Here is a 17,612-nt window from a genome sequence, read left to right as displayed (position 1 = left end):
CATTGTGGCAGACACTGATTATTGCTCCCAGAATTGGTTCTCCTGCATCTCCAAATGTTTGTTTGGCACAGGACTGCTCAAAATAAAGCTCAAATTCCCAAGCTTTCCTTATAGCCATGCATTTGAGTTACTGTTGTTGTGGAAAGTAACAAATTACCTCAAAATGTAGAGGCTGAAAACAAGCTTTTTAATATGCTCAAAGATTTGGGATGGGGCATCACACGGCTGGCTGCTTCTGTCATACTGGCACGACTTCTATCCATGCAGTCACAAGCCCACCCAGATTCAAGAGGAGGGCAATTAAGGCTTCAACTCTTGATGGGGGAGTGGCAAGGTCACACTGTTGAAGAGCACATGGCACAGGTGAGATTTCTGAAGCCACCTTTGGAAAATGCAATCTGTCACACCATAGGTGTGGCCGTTGACTAAGTTCTGGCCAAGAGGATATAAGAGGAATTGGTGTGTTTAACTTCCTGGAAGTGTCCTTAGACGGGGGATGTGTATGTGGTAGGAGGGGAGGTTCCCTTCTCTTTTCCACTTTCCCCTTGGCTGAAATATGGATGTAGAAGGAAGGTAGAGCAGCAATTTGGACAACAAATTTAGGATTACATAGCAACAAGCTGGAAGGAGGCTGGGTGCCTAATGATCCTAGAACCACCATGCCAGCCCTGAGCTGCTTGCATTTACATTACAGAGAAATAAACTTCTATCTTGTTTAAGCTACTATATTTTGTATTTTCTTGTTAATCTTAATAAAAACATCATCATAAATGAAGAAAGATGATGCAAACTTGTCTTAAATTACTGGATCTATAAAGATAATAATGTTTATATGGTCTATATAATATTTATATGGTTAGAGTTTGACTAATATCGTGGGCCATGAAGTGAGGATCATGGTATTTCAGAAAAGCTTAATTCTTAAAATGCTTGACCCTTACCACTAGAAGTGAATGGAGTGAATATAAGTTGTGTCATTCATGGAGTGAATGTAAGTTGTGTCATAAACAAAGGATTAATGTCAAAATGTATTTTTATTAAAGGGACTAGTCTGTTACATCTTGATTTCTAGTCTTTGACGTTTCTAAACCATGTATGTACTTTTTTCTTTTTTTTTGTGGGTAGAAAGATAAGCTAAGTGAGCTTGCTATTGAGATATTTTATTTTACAATGATGGTCATGGTAAAAAATGATGTGTTTTTAAATACCATTTAATTGGCAAAAGACATTTTCTAATTCAAAACCGGAAACATTCGCAGAATAAGCCTCGTTTCAAAGTCCAGGACTTCCTTAAAGCACACATCTCGAATTCTATTTCTCTTTAGAGTGAAGTACATATTCCTATTTTTGGAGATATAATTCAAAACCACTGAAAGCGTAAGGGAACTTTTTAAAAATAAACAATAACAGTTTAATCAGGCAAAGGTTTTTTTGCTTGAGGGCCATCTGTCCTGACACTGACATTTTATTCAAATTGCTGCACGATCCTGTTTGAAGGGCATCGACTAACTTTAAGTGCCTCACAATAAATGGCACATTTGTCTTAACAAGTAGTAACTGCATAAAGTGGACAATGGGATAGTATCAGTGAAGCAAAACAATAAAACAGGATGGATGGAGAAAGACTGGATAAAATGTGGCGAAAGAAAAAGAAAGGTGTCACAAAGATGGGGCATTATTTCTTTGTCCAAAAGATAACCAGTACCACTATACGACTTTAAACAAAAGACATCACCCACACTTATCAATCCAACTAGATTCTCGGGGGAAAATAAAATGCCGCTACCGAGGTGGAGGCCGAAGTTTCAGGACAAATCGAGTGGCGCCAGCTCTGCGTGGACTCCGTTGGTGAATGACGCGTGGGAATTCTGCCGAATGGCCCGCCCGCTCCGGGGCGTGCGGACAGGTGAACGGCCAGGCGCGCCTGGGCCGGGGGATGACCCGGGGGATGGCCCCCGCCCCCAACCCGACCGCGCCCCTCGCAGTGCGCCCAGCCAGCCGGCGCCCGCGTGCGTTTTCAGCCCCTCAGCTGTCCAGGCACCCGGCGCCCGCAGGCGGAGGTTGCCATGGTTTCCTGGGGTCACGTGGGGCGCGCTGGCGCCCCCTCCCGCGCTCCGCGGCGGGGCGGGGGCGGGGGCGGGGCGGCCCAGGAAGGGGAGAGGAGCGGCCGCGTTGGGAGCGGGAGGAGCTGGAGATGATTCCAGCTCTCCCGAGGCCGTGCTCGTTCAGCCGCCGCAGCCACACGGAGCAGCCGCGCGACGGGAGCCGCGGGCCGGGCCAGCCGGGCCTCCGGGGCCCAGTGCGCCGCGTTCGCAGCGGGTAGCGCAGCCAGCGTCGTCTCCGCTCGCTCGGCGGCCGCGGGGCCCGAGGCCGGTCCGGGGAGGGGGCGAGGGCGGCGCCCCGGCGCCCGTTGGCAGGGGAGGCAGGATGAGCATCGAGATTCCGGCGGGACTGACGGAGCTGCTGCAGGGCTTCACGGTGGAGGTGCTGAGGCACCAGCCCGCGGACCTGCTGGAGTTCGCGCTGCAGCACTTCACGCGCCTGCAGGAGGAGAACGAGCGCAAAGGCGCCGCGCGCTTCGGCCATGAGGGCAGGACCTGGGGGGACGCGGGCGCCGCCGGCGGGGGCGGTACCCCCAGCAGGGGGGTCAACTTCGCCGAGGAGCCCATGCACAGCGGCTCGGAGAACGGCGAGGAGGAGGAGGCCGCAGACGCAGGGGCGTTCAACGGTAAGGAACCGACCCCCGCGCGCCCCCTCCCACCCCCGCCGCTCCCCCTCGGTTCTTCGATCCCGCAGCTCGGCTCAGCCACCTCTCCCTGCCTTCCCCACCTTCCCTACCTTCCCTTCGCGCCCACCCCCTCAGCATCCATTTCTGTCTCTCCCGCTCGCCCACCTTCCTACTCCGCGCTCTCGTTGTGCCCTCCCCCTCGTCCCCTCCTCTGGAGGTGGGGAGCCCAAAGGTGAGGCTTCTCTGCCCACCCGCCCCCTCTCGTCCTGGGCTCGGAGGCAGAGGCCGGCCAGTTTGGGGTGGGCATCTGAGAAACAACTTTCACTGGGGTTGGAGAAATTTCCCTTGACGGATGTCACTGTGCATAAATGAAGCTGGCCCACTTGGCATCCTCTTTCAGCCTTTATATTTATTAATGGAGTGTCCAAAGCGAAAAGGCGAGGGGTGTTCAATCGGATTGGCTTTACTGTTGTTAGGACGGCAGATTCACTAAAAGGAGCATGAAATTGGACCCACTGGGCAGAACAAAATTTTTGGTGATAGCTTTGGCATTCTTGGAAACAGTCATCTATTATTTTCCAATTTAGCAATACCGCGTTGTACTATTTTGGGACACACAACAAAGGATCCCGTTTAGCCTGCAGTCACTGGGGTGTTTGGAATGAGGAAACGGGCTAATGGTTTGCTTTTCATTTGAAACAAATATTGAATGATTTGGTGCCTTAAAAAAAAAAAGTGTGTGAAAAACACTGTAGGAAGTTCTGAAAGCTTGTCGGTTGTCTTTAGAATGAAAAGCCAGTGAGTAATTCTAAGGACTGTGCCAGATACTGAGGCTAGTAAGAATGAATGGGAAAGAAAAAGGGATTTTCTCAAATAATTGCTCCTGGCAGGTCCTACCTCTTCTGCTTATAACCCTCTTTCTCTGACACACGCAGACACACTTACACATTAACAGCCTTCTGTATTTACACAACGTGTCTAAATCCCATCTTTGTGGCATCCCAAGCTAAAATACCCGGGTGTGCAAATGTGCAAGTGCTTTTTCTTTGTGGTGTAAGGCAACCATGCATTCAGCATCACACCAGCTTTTATTTATTTACACTTCTTGTGGTTTGTGTGTCGGCAGTGCATTTCATATAATGAAACCATTTTAAAGTGTCATTTCCTTATATATGTTCCTAGGAAGCTGATTCTTTTCTTTGCAAAATTGTTGAAAAGTGTTATAAAATTAAGGTATTTTTAGCTTGTCTGAAGCAATCATAAAAAGCACTGGAAATTAGTGCTCTGAAGATAAAGGGAAGATTGTTACTTTAAAAATTTTAATTTTGGACTTTTTAGTGTTTTCAGGGGTAGGATAATCATAGTCTTCATTGTTCATTTTGCACAAGAATTTAATCGAATACTTTTCTTATTAGAAATGAGAAAAGGATAAAAGAGTACATATTTTAAACAGATGGGCAGGAGAAGCCAATGATGAATGACACAGAAGGGGTAGAGACATCTAATATATACTTCTTTTATGCTTCTGAGACACACATGTACACACGAGTACATTCACATGCACCCGGACACACACAAAGAAAAAAAAAAGGACTAGTTTCCCAGATTGGAGAAAAGCAAAGACTAAGGGACTTGATAAAGAACGTATATTCGTTCAGTACAATATATTGTTAGTATAAGTAAAATATTTTCTTTGTATAATGTTTTTGAAGTACTTTGCATTTATGATTCTGTTTTCTCTTTACAACAATGTAGATTATACACAGAACAGATTCGATTTTTGTTTTGCAATGAAATAAGCCGTTAAATTCTGAGTGGTAGGGATCATTTTATATGGTTTTATGGTCTCCAAAGCACCTTTATTGTAAAAATTACTCAGTGTGAGTTTTACTAAATATTTGTTAACCAGTTGCCCTATTTATTCCCCATTCCTACCTGCCAAAGACTGTTCTGACTGCAACCGATTTGATCATTTTCCAGTGCACACATATGCATATACGTATAACAGAAACTTTGGTGATGGTACTTCCCTTTTCTAGGTGTAGTAAAAAATATCTGTTTAGAGTATTTTCTATTCTAATCAGTTCTCTCTTAATTTTTTTAAAGTAAATTGTGAGACCCCCAGTTTAAAGAGAATTTTAGACTACCAAGGGTTGGCAAACTGTTGGTAAAGGGCCAGAAAGTAAATATTTTAGGCTTTGTGAGCAATGTATGGTCTCCATTGCATATTCCGCTGCTTCTTTTTTTTTAACTGCCCTTTAAACACATATCCCTTCTGGAGGTTAAGGTTGTACAAAACTGGCCACAGACCAAGGCCATAGTTTGCCAACCCTTGGTCAGAGGGGAAGAAAAAGTCAAAATAATGCCATTGCGGGGCGGGGAGGGGGGAAACAATAGGAATGAGCCTATCAGTTTAATGTCTAGGTCTAAAAAAGTGCTAGAATATAAAAAATACCAGATACTGGGTAATCCTCCTGTTATAGTAAAGAATTAGAAAAGTAAGTACTAAAGAAGAGTAAAGTACTAGAAGACAAGTCTTAATTTACTGAGACATAGCACAAGACCAAGTGGATCAATCATTCTTAAACTTGTATACATCTCAAGGATGTTTGATTCAGAAATGAACATTACCTCGTACTATTCTTGGAGAGCTTTTTTGAATAGGTTGGGGTGGACATCGGGTTTCTTTTTTTTTTTTTTTGCAGACATCCCAGCTCTGTCTGATATCTACAGTTCCCTGACCACACTTTGAGATATACTGGTCAACAGATAATGATGATTATAATATCACTTTCTCTTATTAACAGTTTAAAAATAGCTGCCATTTATTGACATTCACTGTGCTAGGCACTATCTGAATGTTTTAATTCGTTATCCCAGCTTTATAAGAAAGATGAGACAGACTGTCACTTGCCCAATGTTTCACAGCTAGTGTGCTGCAGGGATTGGAACACCTGTGGGCCTGGCTCCATCCCTGTGCTCTTAAGTTCCAGATTTTATCTCTGGAAGGGGGTGGGGCTGGCATCACTTGAGCATCCCTTGTATGTCAAGCTCTACTTGAGGTCCTTAATGTGTTTTATCTTTAAGGCTCAGAAAAATTAACTTGTCCAAGGTCACACATAGGACTAGTAAGCAGCAGAGCCTGGTTTCTTACTCACATCTCTCTGACCCACGACCATCAGACGTTTCTTCCTTAATGGAATTTGTATGATGGGCTGACTCACAGGTCAGGTTTTCCTGGTTATTTTTCCAGTAATGGTGATAAATTTGCTTTGATTGATTCATACCCACTCTCATGAATCCCTTAGGACAATGTATTTGTCGATGGTATTTGTGAGAGGTTGGGCAAAAAGGCAAGTTTTTGACCGTGAAGCTGGTGCCCATTGACTCACATAGAGGGATCAAGCATATGACCTTGAACTCATAGTATGGTGGTTGAATCAAGCAAGTGAACCAGGGTTTGGGACCATGGCCACCGATGGCCCTAGCCCAAAAGTCAGATGGGTGAAGGTGGTCTTGACTTCTCTCCTACCTTTCTCCAAAGGATTCCTTCCTCTGCTGATTGCTTTCCGATTCCCCTTGTATTCTTTTCTAATTTTATCACTTCTAATGTTTACTTTCAGTTTGCTGTCAATTCTTGTTAAAAGGGCAACCGTTAGGTGTTAGAATGGCATATGGCGATCCCCTTTCTGGGGGAAAAAAGCTGTAATGGAGTCTCTGCCTCCCTCTTCCCCATCCTACAGAAAGCGAATATAACATGACATGTCTCTTCTGCAAGGGCAGTGTCCCCAGGCTTGGAATTTATTAGGAGGGTTACAGTAAGCCAAAGAGTTGGAATCAGTACCAATTTGTAGTGGAATCTGTGGTAATTAATACAGGCATCATTGTGAGATCTTGTGTTGCTCAATTATTTCTTCAGTGAAATGGCTGAAATTATAAAATGAAGTAAATAAAATTCTCAGTTGACAAGTAGTCAGTAACAAATTACATATGGACATATGAAGAGCAATCAAACTGGAAGAAAAATAAACAAGTATAAAATATGGAAGACCTATTGTTCTGTATTATGGAAGGCAAAGATCTGGAGTTCAAAGTGGATACACAAGGCAAAAATATAGAACCATAGCTTATAAGCAAGCATGTCAAAGGTATATAAATAGAAATTTAGCGTGTAAAATCTGTGACTTAATCCTCTTAACTCTGATTTACGTCAAATGTTTTTGGAGAACTTTATCTACCTTTGCATTTTTATAGTTTAAGGGGATTGTGGAGACTTTACCAGAGATCCTGAAAATTATGCAAAATATTGGAAAGTTGGAGCTTATGGTGGGAGATTAAGGGAACAAAGGTATTTATCATGAGAGGAAATGGTTGAAAGAGAGTTAAGAGTAACATTCATGTATCTGAAAATTTTTCTTAGAGGATTCTGAGCAAATATTCTTCATCTCTGTTATATACAGAATTAGAAGACCTAAGCTTCATTGTAACTTGAAGAATAAAAGTCAGAAATTCATCTGTCTGAAATGGCGTATGTGGTCTTCCAAAAATGAGGTGGCAAAGCAGTCGGGGTAATAGATTGACTTTCCAAGAATCTGCTGTGAAAACGTTCTTAAGCTTGTTCATACTGGGAGTGAAAAAATAGGTTGATCTGTATGTTGCATTCATGGCCTAACTGACAGCAGGAAACTATAGAGGGTAGTAAAGGAGTGTTGCTTTGGCCGATTTTTTAGGCTCACTTCTATGGGCCCTTATTTAAGAACTTGCTCTCTCGATGGCTATTAGAGACTGTTGTGGGACAAGGCAGCCAATCCTTAGCTCTTGCCTCCTACTTCATGTAGCTGTCAACATATGACTAAAGAAAGACATTTATTCTAGTGGTGGTACTTATGCAATGGACTGAAAGTTAAAATATCTTTTTAATATATTATGAAACTCTTAAATCCATTTAATCGGTTTGAAAAACGGGCATGGAAGTCAGTTTTGGGGGGTTAACTTTAAATTCAGACAACATCTGTTTTCTTTTATGTATGAGGCGCTGTGTGAGGCATGTTGACCTGTTATCATAGTAACAGTGCCTGCCTTGTGAAGTTATTAGCGAGGATAAATGGAGTAATATTGGCAAGGTCCTTACTGATAGCGCACCCAGCAAGCGCTGATTACCTGTTAAACAAATGATCTCATTTATAAGAAGTATTCCAGAAATGTGTTCTTTCTGAGTAGCAATTTCATTGTGCTTGGTGGAGATGAATCTAACGTTTGCACCTTATAGAAAGATGAAGTAGGAAATGAGCTTACTGGGCAGTTCCTCTTAGGATTTAATGTGAAGTTATGTTGCATAGTAATAAAACCAACATTCTTTCAGCTGATAATTTGTAGCTAAGCACACCAGGATTTTGTAATTAATGAGACTTTGTGGTCTTTGGCTGTTACAAATTTATATAGTAGTTTTAAATCCTCCTGAAGTGGATTACATCCTTCATGACAACGGCTAAAATGTTGAAGCCATTATTTTATTTATGAGCTTAAAACAGTAACGTTAGAGAAGATTTTAAAAAATATTTTGAGTTATAGATGGTAATTGTGATTTTTCAAAGAACAGTTAAGAACATTATTCATTTTAATAGTAGTATTAAATGGATTGCTTTAGGAACTGAAATTGGGAAATCAAAGGATTTTGAAAGAGTGTCATTTCTCAAACTCTTATCCATCTGTTACTTTAAACTTTGGGAAGAGGGAGGGAGGGGAGGGATGGAGGGATGGGAAGAGAGAGAGAAGGCGGAAGAGAGGAGTAAAATTAGTTGGAACTTGTGAAGGGTTCTTTGAGTAACTTATACCTTTTCTGAAGGGATGGCAGAGAATGAAAATACCTAAACAAAAATTGAAGCACTGGATACTTTCATATCTTAAAAATCAAACTCTTTAGCTATTATTTAATGTAAGAACATTATAAGCTTTCCATTAGAAGACATGTAAGTAAGTTTTCCATTTGAGGTCACACATAAAGTGATGTACTGTATCTGGGTGGGACAGAGTAAATATTTAATGGTTATTTATTGTTGCAAATCTCACTCCATGGATTCAAGTAAATTTCCAGCTGTCAAGGTTTTGTTCATAGCTGTGTCAAAAAACAAATGTGTTTCTTTTTCAGCTGTACTAACAAGAGACTTTTGAAATTGTCAAGGAGGAGTTTATTTGTGATCCATTAAAAAAGCCACTTAATGAGAGTAGTAGCAATAGGGAAGGCCTGCTGTGGAGGTTGGGGTTGATGGGGGCGAGGGGTTCAGAGAATGTGATTGAATGACTGAGCTTGGGGTCTGCCTTAGCAGTATCAAGAGTCACAGAGTAAAGGGGCCAGAGACCTGGGTTAGCCCATGAGGAGGAGGAATGTGTATAAGTTGGGAGGTGGGATGCTGTGCTCATTCACTCACTGTAGACATATTTATAGAGAGCCAACTCCTTCCTTTTTTTTATTTTTAAGAAAAAAGAAATAATTATTCTCTTAAGTTTACTATCTCTACACTTCTTAAGAAACAATCCTTTTGTCAGAGACTGTCTCATAGATAGAATATGTTGTCTATTTCGCTTAACAGATGGAGCAGCTGAAAGCCAGAGACGTTCCTTGCCCAGATTTAGTCTGCTTTGGTCTTTTTGTTCATAGAATTATCACAATTCGTGTGCTGTTTATATTAACTTACATACTATGAATCCTTTCTGTCTTCCATCGGGGTGATAGATAAGGTCTAAAAGTCTAGGCTAAAGAGAAGTACTTTTGTTCTTTTGCCTTCAGAATTACCAATTTTTTTTTCTCTTTGATTTTTTTCATTGAGGTGAAATCTAGTATTAGGTTTTATTTTTGTATCAATTGCTTAAGAAGAGACAATGGAAAAGAAAAAAGAGTGCAGTGACTTTTCTGAGGCGGATGAGTTATTGTCATCGTGTTCTTGGTCCTGTTCTTATTGTCCTTCCGCCTTATCTTTGCCGTTTAGTTGTGATTGGGTTGGTCCCAAAACCCCATGTAAAAACCTCACTGTGATACTGATCATTATCTTTATTTTATGGGAGTTTTTGTGTTTCGGAAATTCAAAATGACTCAGACTGTTCCATTATGTAATTATTTTGTGGAAAGAATTTGAGCTAAAATTTTCAGGTCATGGCTTACATGAAAACAAAACAATCTAAAAAAATCAGAAATATAAACACAGTTGGTGTAACATTTATAAATGTTTCAGCAATAGGCTCTGCCATGTGTAGCTTAATATGTTTGGAAACTAAAAAAAAAAAAAACCATCATTCCAGTTGCTACTGTTTAAAAAATGTTTCTGTGTTTTACAAAAAGACAAAAGGTCAAAATATAAACACATGTTCTACATAAAAGTGAAGCCAAGAAGATACACTGAATGCAGTGATTCTGGTATCCGTTTGGCTGGGGACTGACACTGTTTAATTTACATTAGCTGTTCCAAGACAAAATAGTTCAAGCGAGTGATATTGAGGGGAATTTATTCTTTTTTTTTTTGGATAAAAAAGAAGGAAAAAGCTTCCATTCGTTTAAATACATTTTAGTTAGACTCAAAAGCATCTTTCCAAAAGGTTCTGAATTAATACGTGACTCAGCTGTTTCATTTCAGTTGCTATAGAAAGCTAATGTTTGTTAAATGATATTCTTTTTATTTAATCATTGTTAACTTTTTTGGCTGCTTAAGTGCCAGACGCTGAGTAAGGCTATTTATACACATCATTCAGCTCTCCCCAAAGTAAGTAGTAGAGTCAGGATTTGAACCTGACAGTCTGAGTTCAGAGCCCATCTCCTTAACCATGGTACACAGACTTCATTTTTAGTAACTCTTACAGCAGTAACATGGTTGAAAAGAACCACATATCAAAAAATAAGCCTCCAACTTTTCCCTCTAAAAATTTACAGCCTAGCTCAGCATTGATCTTTCCCTTTTACAATTTGTTTTTTCCGTCTATTCTACACAAATTAGCACTTGGCATACTTTTTTTTTAAAGAGAACCTTTATTTTATTTTATTTTGGCCGCACCATGCAGCTTGCGGGATCTTAGTTCCCTGAGCAGGGATCAAACCCAGGCCCTCGGCGGTAGAAGTGCGGAGTCCTAACCACTGGACCGCAAGGGAAGTCCCAGCACTTCATATACTTTAGAAATTCAATAAAATGTTTATTTTAAAAATGAACACCTCATATACTGAGCTGTTTAATTCTCAAAACCTTTTTGATTATGTATAGTCATTAACAAAATATATTTGAGTATACATATCCCATGTATGTTTTTATAAATTTTGTGCATGTACCAGTATATTAGCTTACTATGTATATGAGAAAGCATCCCACAGTATAAATTTTGAAAGGGAGAAGTAACAAGTAATTGTAAGCAAGTTCTAATTTTTACTACACCCTAAATGATTGCCTTATACTCTGCCTTGGGGTGCATGACCCCATTTTGGAGACCACAGTCCTAACAGTAGAACTTAACCCATACTCTATTAATATGTAAGCTAGCTGTAGTAAACTTTGGCTTCCTCTTTTAAGCTCCTGGATTATAAAGGACCTGCAGGTAGGCAGGGTCCTAATGTGTGTGTGTGTCTTTTTTAATAGACATTCATTAGGTAATTGTTTGACTCAGCCAAACTTTGGCAGAATAAAGAGGAAAATTCTATCTTATAAAAAGGAAATAAAATCATGTTACCTGACGGTAAGATCTAGGCTTTTTCTTTTAAATCTGTATTCCTGTCTGTACCTTGAACTTCAGCCTCGATTATAGAGTACTCATGTCCTTGGTGCACATATTGGGGATATGACAAACAGAATCATACCATGTTACAGGTGTTTAGTTAAGTTTAGTCATGGAAGTGCCAATCAGAATTAGAAGAAAATCTAAAGTTTAAAAGATTAGGACCAGGCAACATCCTAAGGAAAAACATAAAATAAAATAGTTTAAAAGAAATGCAGTTACATAGGGTATCTGAGGAAGGCCATCTCTGGAGATGACAGTTCGTTAGGGGGTAGCCTTTTCACTATCTCCCTTTTTGTAACTTTTGAAAAAAGCTTGTCATATACTTGTATTACCTATTAAATACATTTTAAGTGAAAAAAGACATGAAAGAAAGGCGATTCTTTTATAAACGTCCGGTGGGTAGTAGATAAAACACTATAGAGGCACACAGTATGGTTCGAAATTGATGTAGCCAAATATTCTTGCCTAAGTTATTCTCTTGGTCCTGGGTACCCAGTCCTCTTTCCTTAACTTTCTGCCAAAATCCCAGTTTTTTTCCAAAGGTTAGCTTACAGTTCACCCTACCAGAAAATCCTTACGAGATTCTCTGGTTGACATGAGTGGTGTCAAAATGGCAGGATGAACGTGCCCTGCTTCAGAGTAAGCTTGGCGGATGTCACATGTTCCTGGCACAGGCAGGCATGGAAACACAGGAATGAGCTCCCTCCCTCCAAGACCTTCCTGCACGCATCTCACTTGGCCCACAGAAGGTGCTCAAATACACTTTAAATTAACGTCAAGTTGAATACTGAACGTCTCATAATAGTAAATATCTGTAAGTGTGTATTTCTAAAGTGATTGAAACCTTCTTGGGCGCATAAATATTAAAAATAGCCTCCTGGTAATCCTTTATATTGATGCATTTTTAAATGTTTTCATGAAATATAAAAGCCTTAGCCTGTGTTCAGTTTCATAGGTTTAGACTTCTTTATATTTAAAAAAAAAAGGTGGCATATTATATTTTGGCCTGATATTTGATCACTCTGCCACATGCAAAGAACACAAGTGCACAGGCTCGCCTTGTGGGTGAGGATTGCACATTCTCATCGAGGAGATGTTCTGACCCCCGTAAACTTCCCGTGTCACTGCTTCTGCTTCTGTGAGCCCTGTGTTAAATCCCAAATGCCTCTATTGCCCTGAACCTGCTTTGTCCTGTTTTCTCTCTCCATCTTGCCTCATTCCTGCCACGTTGAAAGCAGGCTGTCTTCCTCCCTTTATTGCGTGAATCCTGCTCACCACCACCACCTGCCCCCCTGCCCCGAGGTGAGCCTTTTGGAGCCCTCCAGTTTTAACTGTAGCTCCAGCGCAGACCTCTCGCCTTCAGATTTAGGTTGACATATCTCCCTGCTTACCAGCCACCTCTGCTTGCATCTTCTTCAGGCACCTGCAGATAATTTTGTCCTAAACTGAATGTGTTATCATCTACCTCTATTATTATTCTTTCCTACTCATGTTACTTTTTTCCCACCACTGATTTGATAAACACAGTCAATAGAACCCCTTTCCTCTGCCTCCTACTTCTTAAACCTGGTAGTTTATGGAAAACAAACGAAACAGATGGCTTTTATTGCTGAAAATTTTTAAGTAGTGCTGAAAAATCAGAAACACTGGTAACGTTTTACAAATATGACTTCACTTTGGCATAGGCTCTAGGTTTGAATCCTGACTCTGCCATTTATAACTTTTGGAACCTTAAACAAGTTACTTTACCATCTGTGCCTCAGTTTCCCCATCTGTGAAATGGGAATGATGGTAGTACTTACCTCAGAGGGTTCTGGTAAGAATAAATGAATTGACAGTGTGTGGCATATACTAAGCCTTATATATGGGTTTGTTAAAAAAAAAAAAAAAAGAGGAAGGAAGAAAGAGAGGAAGGCAGGTTTTAGAAGTTACAACCTGATGGTTTTTAAAAATGAAGTTTGATTTGAAATGTAAGAAACTAGAGATTGTTTTCAAGGCAGTGTGATAATAGTCCTTAAAGAAAATGTTATTAATGAAAAATATAAAAGTAAAGTCTTCAGATCTTTCAGCTAAGTGTTTCAAATGTTTAAAAAAAACCCTGCTCTTTTAAGTCTCAAGTCCTCCTTTAATTCCTTTGAAATGCAAGGAAAATAGTCTGACTTAAAAAAAATAAGGTTAAAAAAAAGCAACGGGATAAAGCTTTGCTTTGTTTGCACACCATCTTCTCCCTTGAGAATCAGTGTTTAACTGGTAGAATAAATAAATTTGTGTGTGCAGAATCTCCAAGTTTATGGTTTTATTCAAGTTCTAATAAGTTATTTTAAAACAAACTTGGGAAAGAGTAAGTAGGGATATTGAAAATAGTTACTTAATTTAAATGAGGCAGATGCTTATAGTAAAAAACATGAATATGTGCCTGAAATATAAATTAATTGGAAAAAATTGGTTGTATTAACTTGACAGCTTGTTGCCATTTCCTCATATCATAATATTTATGAAAGTAAGCTCATGGTGGGAGAAACTTTTTTTTTTTTGCGGTACGCGGGCCCCTCATTGTTGTGGCCTCTCCCGTTGCGGAGCACAGGCTCCGGACGCGCAGGCTCAGCGGCCATGGCTCACGGGCCCAGCCGCTCCGCGGCATGTGGGATCTTCCCAGACCGGGGCACGAACCCGTGTCCCCTGCATCGGCAGGCGGACTCTCAACCACTGCGCCACCAGGGAAGCCCAGGAGAAACTTTTATACCTAAGTTTTACATTAGAATGTGGTTTTATTCTGAAAACCCATCATTCTGTACTTGCTCCACTACAAATTGCTATCTTAATAGATTTCAAAAAAAAAAAAGACAGTTCTTTTGGATATCTTTGCTTTTACACAGAGTTATTCACAGGTCTTTGTTTTTCTTTTTTTTAAGGTGTCATTGATTTTTTTTTTTTAAACCCCACATTTGTTTATTTATTTTTGGCTGTGTTGGGTCTTTGTTTCTGTGAGAGGGCTTTCTCTAGTTGTGGCAAGTGGGGGCCACTCTTCATCGTGGTGCACGGGCCTCTCACTATCACGGCCTCTCTTGTTGCGGAGCACAGGCTCCAGACGCGCAGGCTCAGTAGTTGTGGCGCACGGGTTTAGCTGCTCCGCAGCATGTGGGATCTTCCCAGACCAGGGCTCAGATCCGTGTCCCCTGCATTAGCAGGCAGATTCTCAACCGCTGTGCCACCAAGGGAAGCCCTGTCATTGAGTTTTTAACGTTACTGTTTTTTTTTTTTTAATTTTATTTTTGGCTGCATTGGGTCTTTTTGTTGCTGTGCATGGGCTTTCTCTAGTTGCAGCACACTGGTTTCTCATTGTGGCGGCTTCTTGTTGTGGACCACGGGCTCTAGGTGTGTGGGCTTCTGTAGTTGTGGCTCATGGGCTGTAGAGCGCAGGCTCAGTAGTTGTGACGCACGGGCGTAGTTGCTCTGTGGCATGTGGGATCTTCCCGGACCAAGGCTCGACCACGTGTCCCCTGCATTGGCAGGCAGACTCTTAACCACTGTGCCACCAGGGAAGTCCTCCATATCTTATTTGACTGGCTCGAACCTGTGTCCCCAGCATTGGCAGGTGGATTCTTAACCACCGTGCCACCAGGGAAGTCCTTGATATTTTACTGTCATTAACAACAGTTTACCAACTAAGCAATATTATGATCTTTGATTCCTCATAATACCTTAAAATAATTTCCTTATAATTTCTTAAAAAGAATTCAGAAGGTATTTTAGTGTTCAGATTTTAAGAAAAATGCATTTGCAGAAAGGATATTTAGTGAAATATATTTTAGGAGCACATTTAGCATTAAAAGTGTACAAGGCTTCAGTTATGCAAGATGAATGAGTTCTGGGATCTAATGTATATAGCATGGTGACAGTTACCAATACTGTATTGTATACTTGAAATTTGCTGAGAGGATAGATCTTAAGTTAAATCTTAACACACACACAGTGGTGACTGTAGAGGTGATGGTTAAATTATTTAGCTTGATTGGGATGATCTTTTCACAGTGTATACATATATCAAAACATCAAGTTGCACACCTTAAATATATGTAATTTTTATATGTCAAAGGTAATAAAGTAAAAAAAAAAAAAGCAGTGTGAATTAATCTGGTTGGGCTGATAGTATTGAGTATACTGAGAGATTTTTATCTCTGAAACCAAGCAGAGCAGAAATTTTCTCTTTCCCTCTCTCCCTCTCCTTCCGTCCCCCTCCCTCCATCCCTCCCTCCCTCTTCTCTTTTTTAAAAATTATGAAATATTTCCAATATACAGAAATGAACAGACACTAAATAAGGAACACTCACATGAGCCATCCCCTGTCTCTAACAGATTTTAATGCTTCAGTTTTTTTACTTTGAAGAAAATATCACATGTACAGTAGGTGTCTCCTTGGATACCCCTCTCTTATCCCATTCTCTTAACTTCCTTCTCCATAGATAACCAGCACTATGATGAATTTGGTGTTTATAGTTCCTATGTATGTTTTTGTATTCTTACTACAAAGGCATTTATTCATAGATTAGAAATAATGATATTTTGCATGTATTCAAAGTTCATATAAATTGTGCCACTTACAAAAGTTTCACTTATGTAAGTTATCATCCTTCAGCTTGTTTTTTGTTTTGTTTTTTTTTCTTTTGCGGTGCGCGGGCCTCTCACTGTTGTGGCCTCTCCCCATTGCGGAGCACAGGCTCCAGATGCGCAGTCTCAGCGGCCATGGCTCACGGGCCTAGCCACTGCGCGGCATGTGGGATCTTCCCAGACCGGGGCACGAACCCGTGTCCGCTGCATCGGCAGGTGGACTCTCAACCACTGCGCTACCAGGGAAGCCCTAAGCAAATAATTTTTAAGAGTGTAAAGAGGTTTTGAGACCACAGAGTTTGAGGACTGCAGTTCTAGAGTATATACCTAAGCGTAGAAAGCCTGGTTGTAGGGAATGCCCAGCTTTCACTGCACGTCATATTGCCATATTTGCAAAGCTGTTATACTAGTTTATACTCTCAGCAGTAGTATAAGAGTTCTTGGTTCTCCACATTCAAGCGACCATTTGATATTGTCAGATTTTAACCATCTTTGCCAATGAGACAGATGTTAAATTGGAATCTCATTGTAAATTGAATATGCTTTTCCCTGCTTACTAGTGATCTTGACCATCTTTTTAATCTTCATTGATCATATCTCTAGTTCATCTTCTGTGAAAAAAGTTTTTTTTCTTGTCATTTTTCCTGTCTGTATTGTTCTTACTGATTTGTAGGAGTGTCTCCTCCCCTCCCCTCCCCTCCCCTCCCCTCCCCTCCCCTCCCCTCCCCTCCCCTCCCCTCCCCTCCCCTCCCCTCCCCTCCCCTCCCCTCCCCTCTCTCCTCTCCTTTCCTTTCCCCTCTCTCCCTTCCATCCTGTCTCCCTGCCTCCCTCCTTTCCTTCCTTCCTTCCTTCCTTCCTTCCACATTCTGGTTACTAATCCTTTGTTGGTAACATGCATTGAAAAAAATTTTCTCCCAGTTTTGGGCTTGTCTTTTCATTTTGTTTATGTAGGTTGAACAGAATTTCCTTTGTTTTCTCTTCCAGTGTTACTGAGATGTAATCGACATACAGCACTGTACAAGTTTAAGGTGTACAGCATAATGATCTGACTTAAGTACATCATGAAATGATGACCGCAATAGGTTTAGTGAACATCCATCATCTCATATAGATGTAAAAGAAAAAGAAAAATGTATTTTTTCCTTGTGATGAGAACTCTTAGGATTTACTCTCTTAACAACTTACATATGTAGCACACAGCAGTGTTGATTATATTAATCACATTTTACATTACATCCCTAGTACTTATTTATCCTGTAACTGGAAATTTATACCATTTAACCATCTTCATCCAGTTGCCCATCCCCTCAACCCTTGCCTCTGGTAACCACAAATCTGATCTCTTTTTCTATGAGTTTATTTATTTGTTTGTTGAAGTATAATGGACCTAGAACACTATGTTAGTTCCTGGTGCACAACATAGTGATTCAGTATTTGTATACACTGCAGAATGATTACCATGAGAAGTCTAGTTACCATCCCTTGCCATACAAAGATATTACATTTTTATTGACTATATTCC

The 17,612-nt window shown here is 40.7% G+C and overlaps 1 protein-coding gene across 1 annotated transcript in view; it reads left to right on the top strand.

Moving 5' to 3' along the window:
* Positions 1–2,427: 2,427 nt before the first annotated feature.
* Positions 2,428–17,612, top strand: part of PRKAR2B (protein kinase cAMP-dependent type II regulatory subunit beta) — a 109,497-nt gene continuing 94,312 nt past the window's right edge. The window contains exon 1 of the mRNA XM_065883689.1: positions 2,428–2,728. Coding sequence (XP_065739761.1) covers positions 2,428–2,728 — 301 coding nt within the window. The remainder of the gene's footprint in view (positions 2,729–17,612) is intronic.

This window comes from Phocoena phocoena, chromosome 9 (genome assembly GCF_963924675.1).
Source record: "Phocoena phocoena chromosome 9, mPhoPho1.1, whole genome shotgun sequence".
Taxonomy (NCBI): domain Eukaryota; kingdom Metazoa; phylum Chordata; class Mammalia; order Artiodactyla; family Phocoenidae; genus Phocoena; species Phocoena phocoena.
Note: the sequence above shows the minus strand (reverse complement) of the source record. Positions and strands in the feature narration are given on the sequence as shown.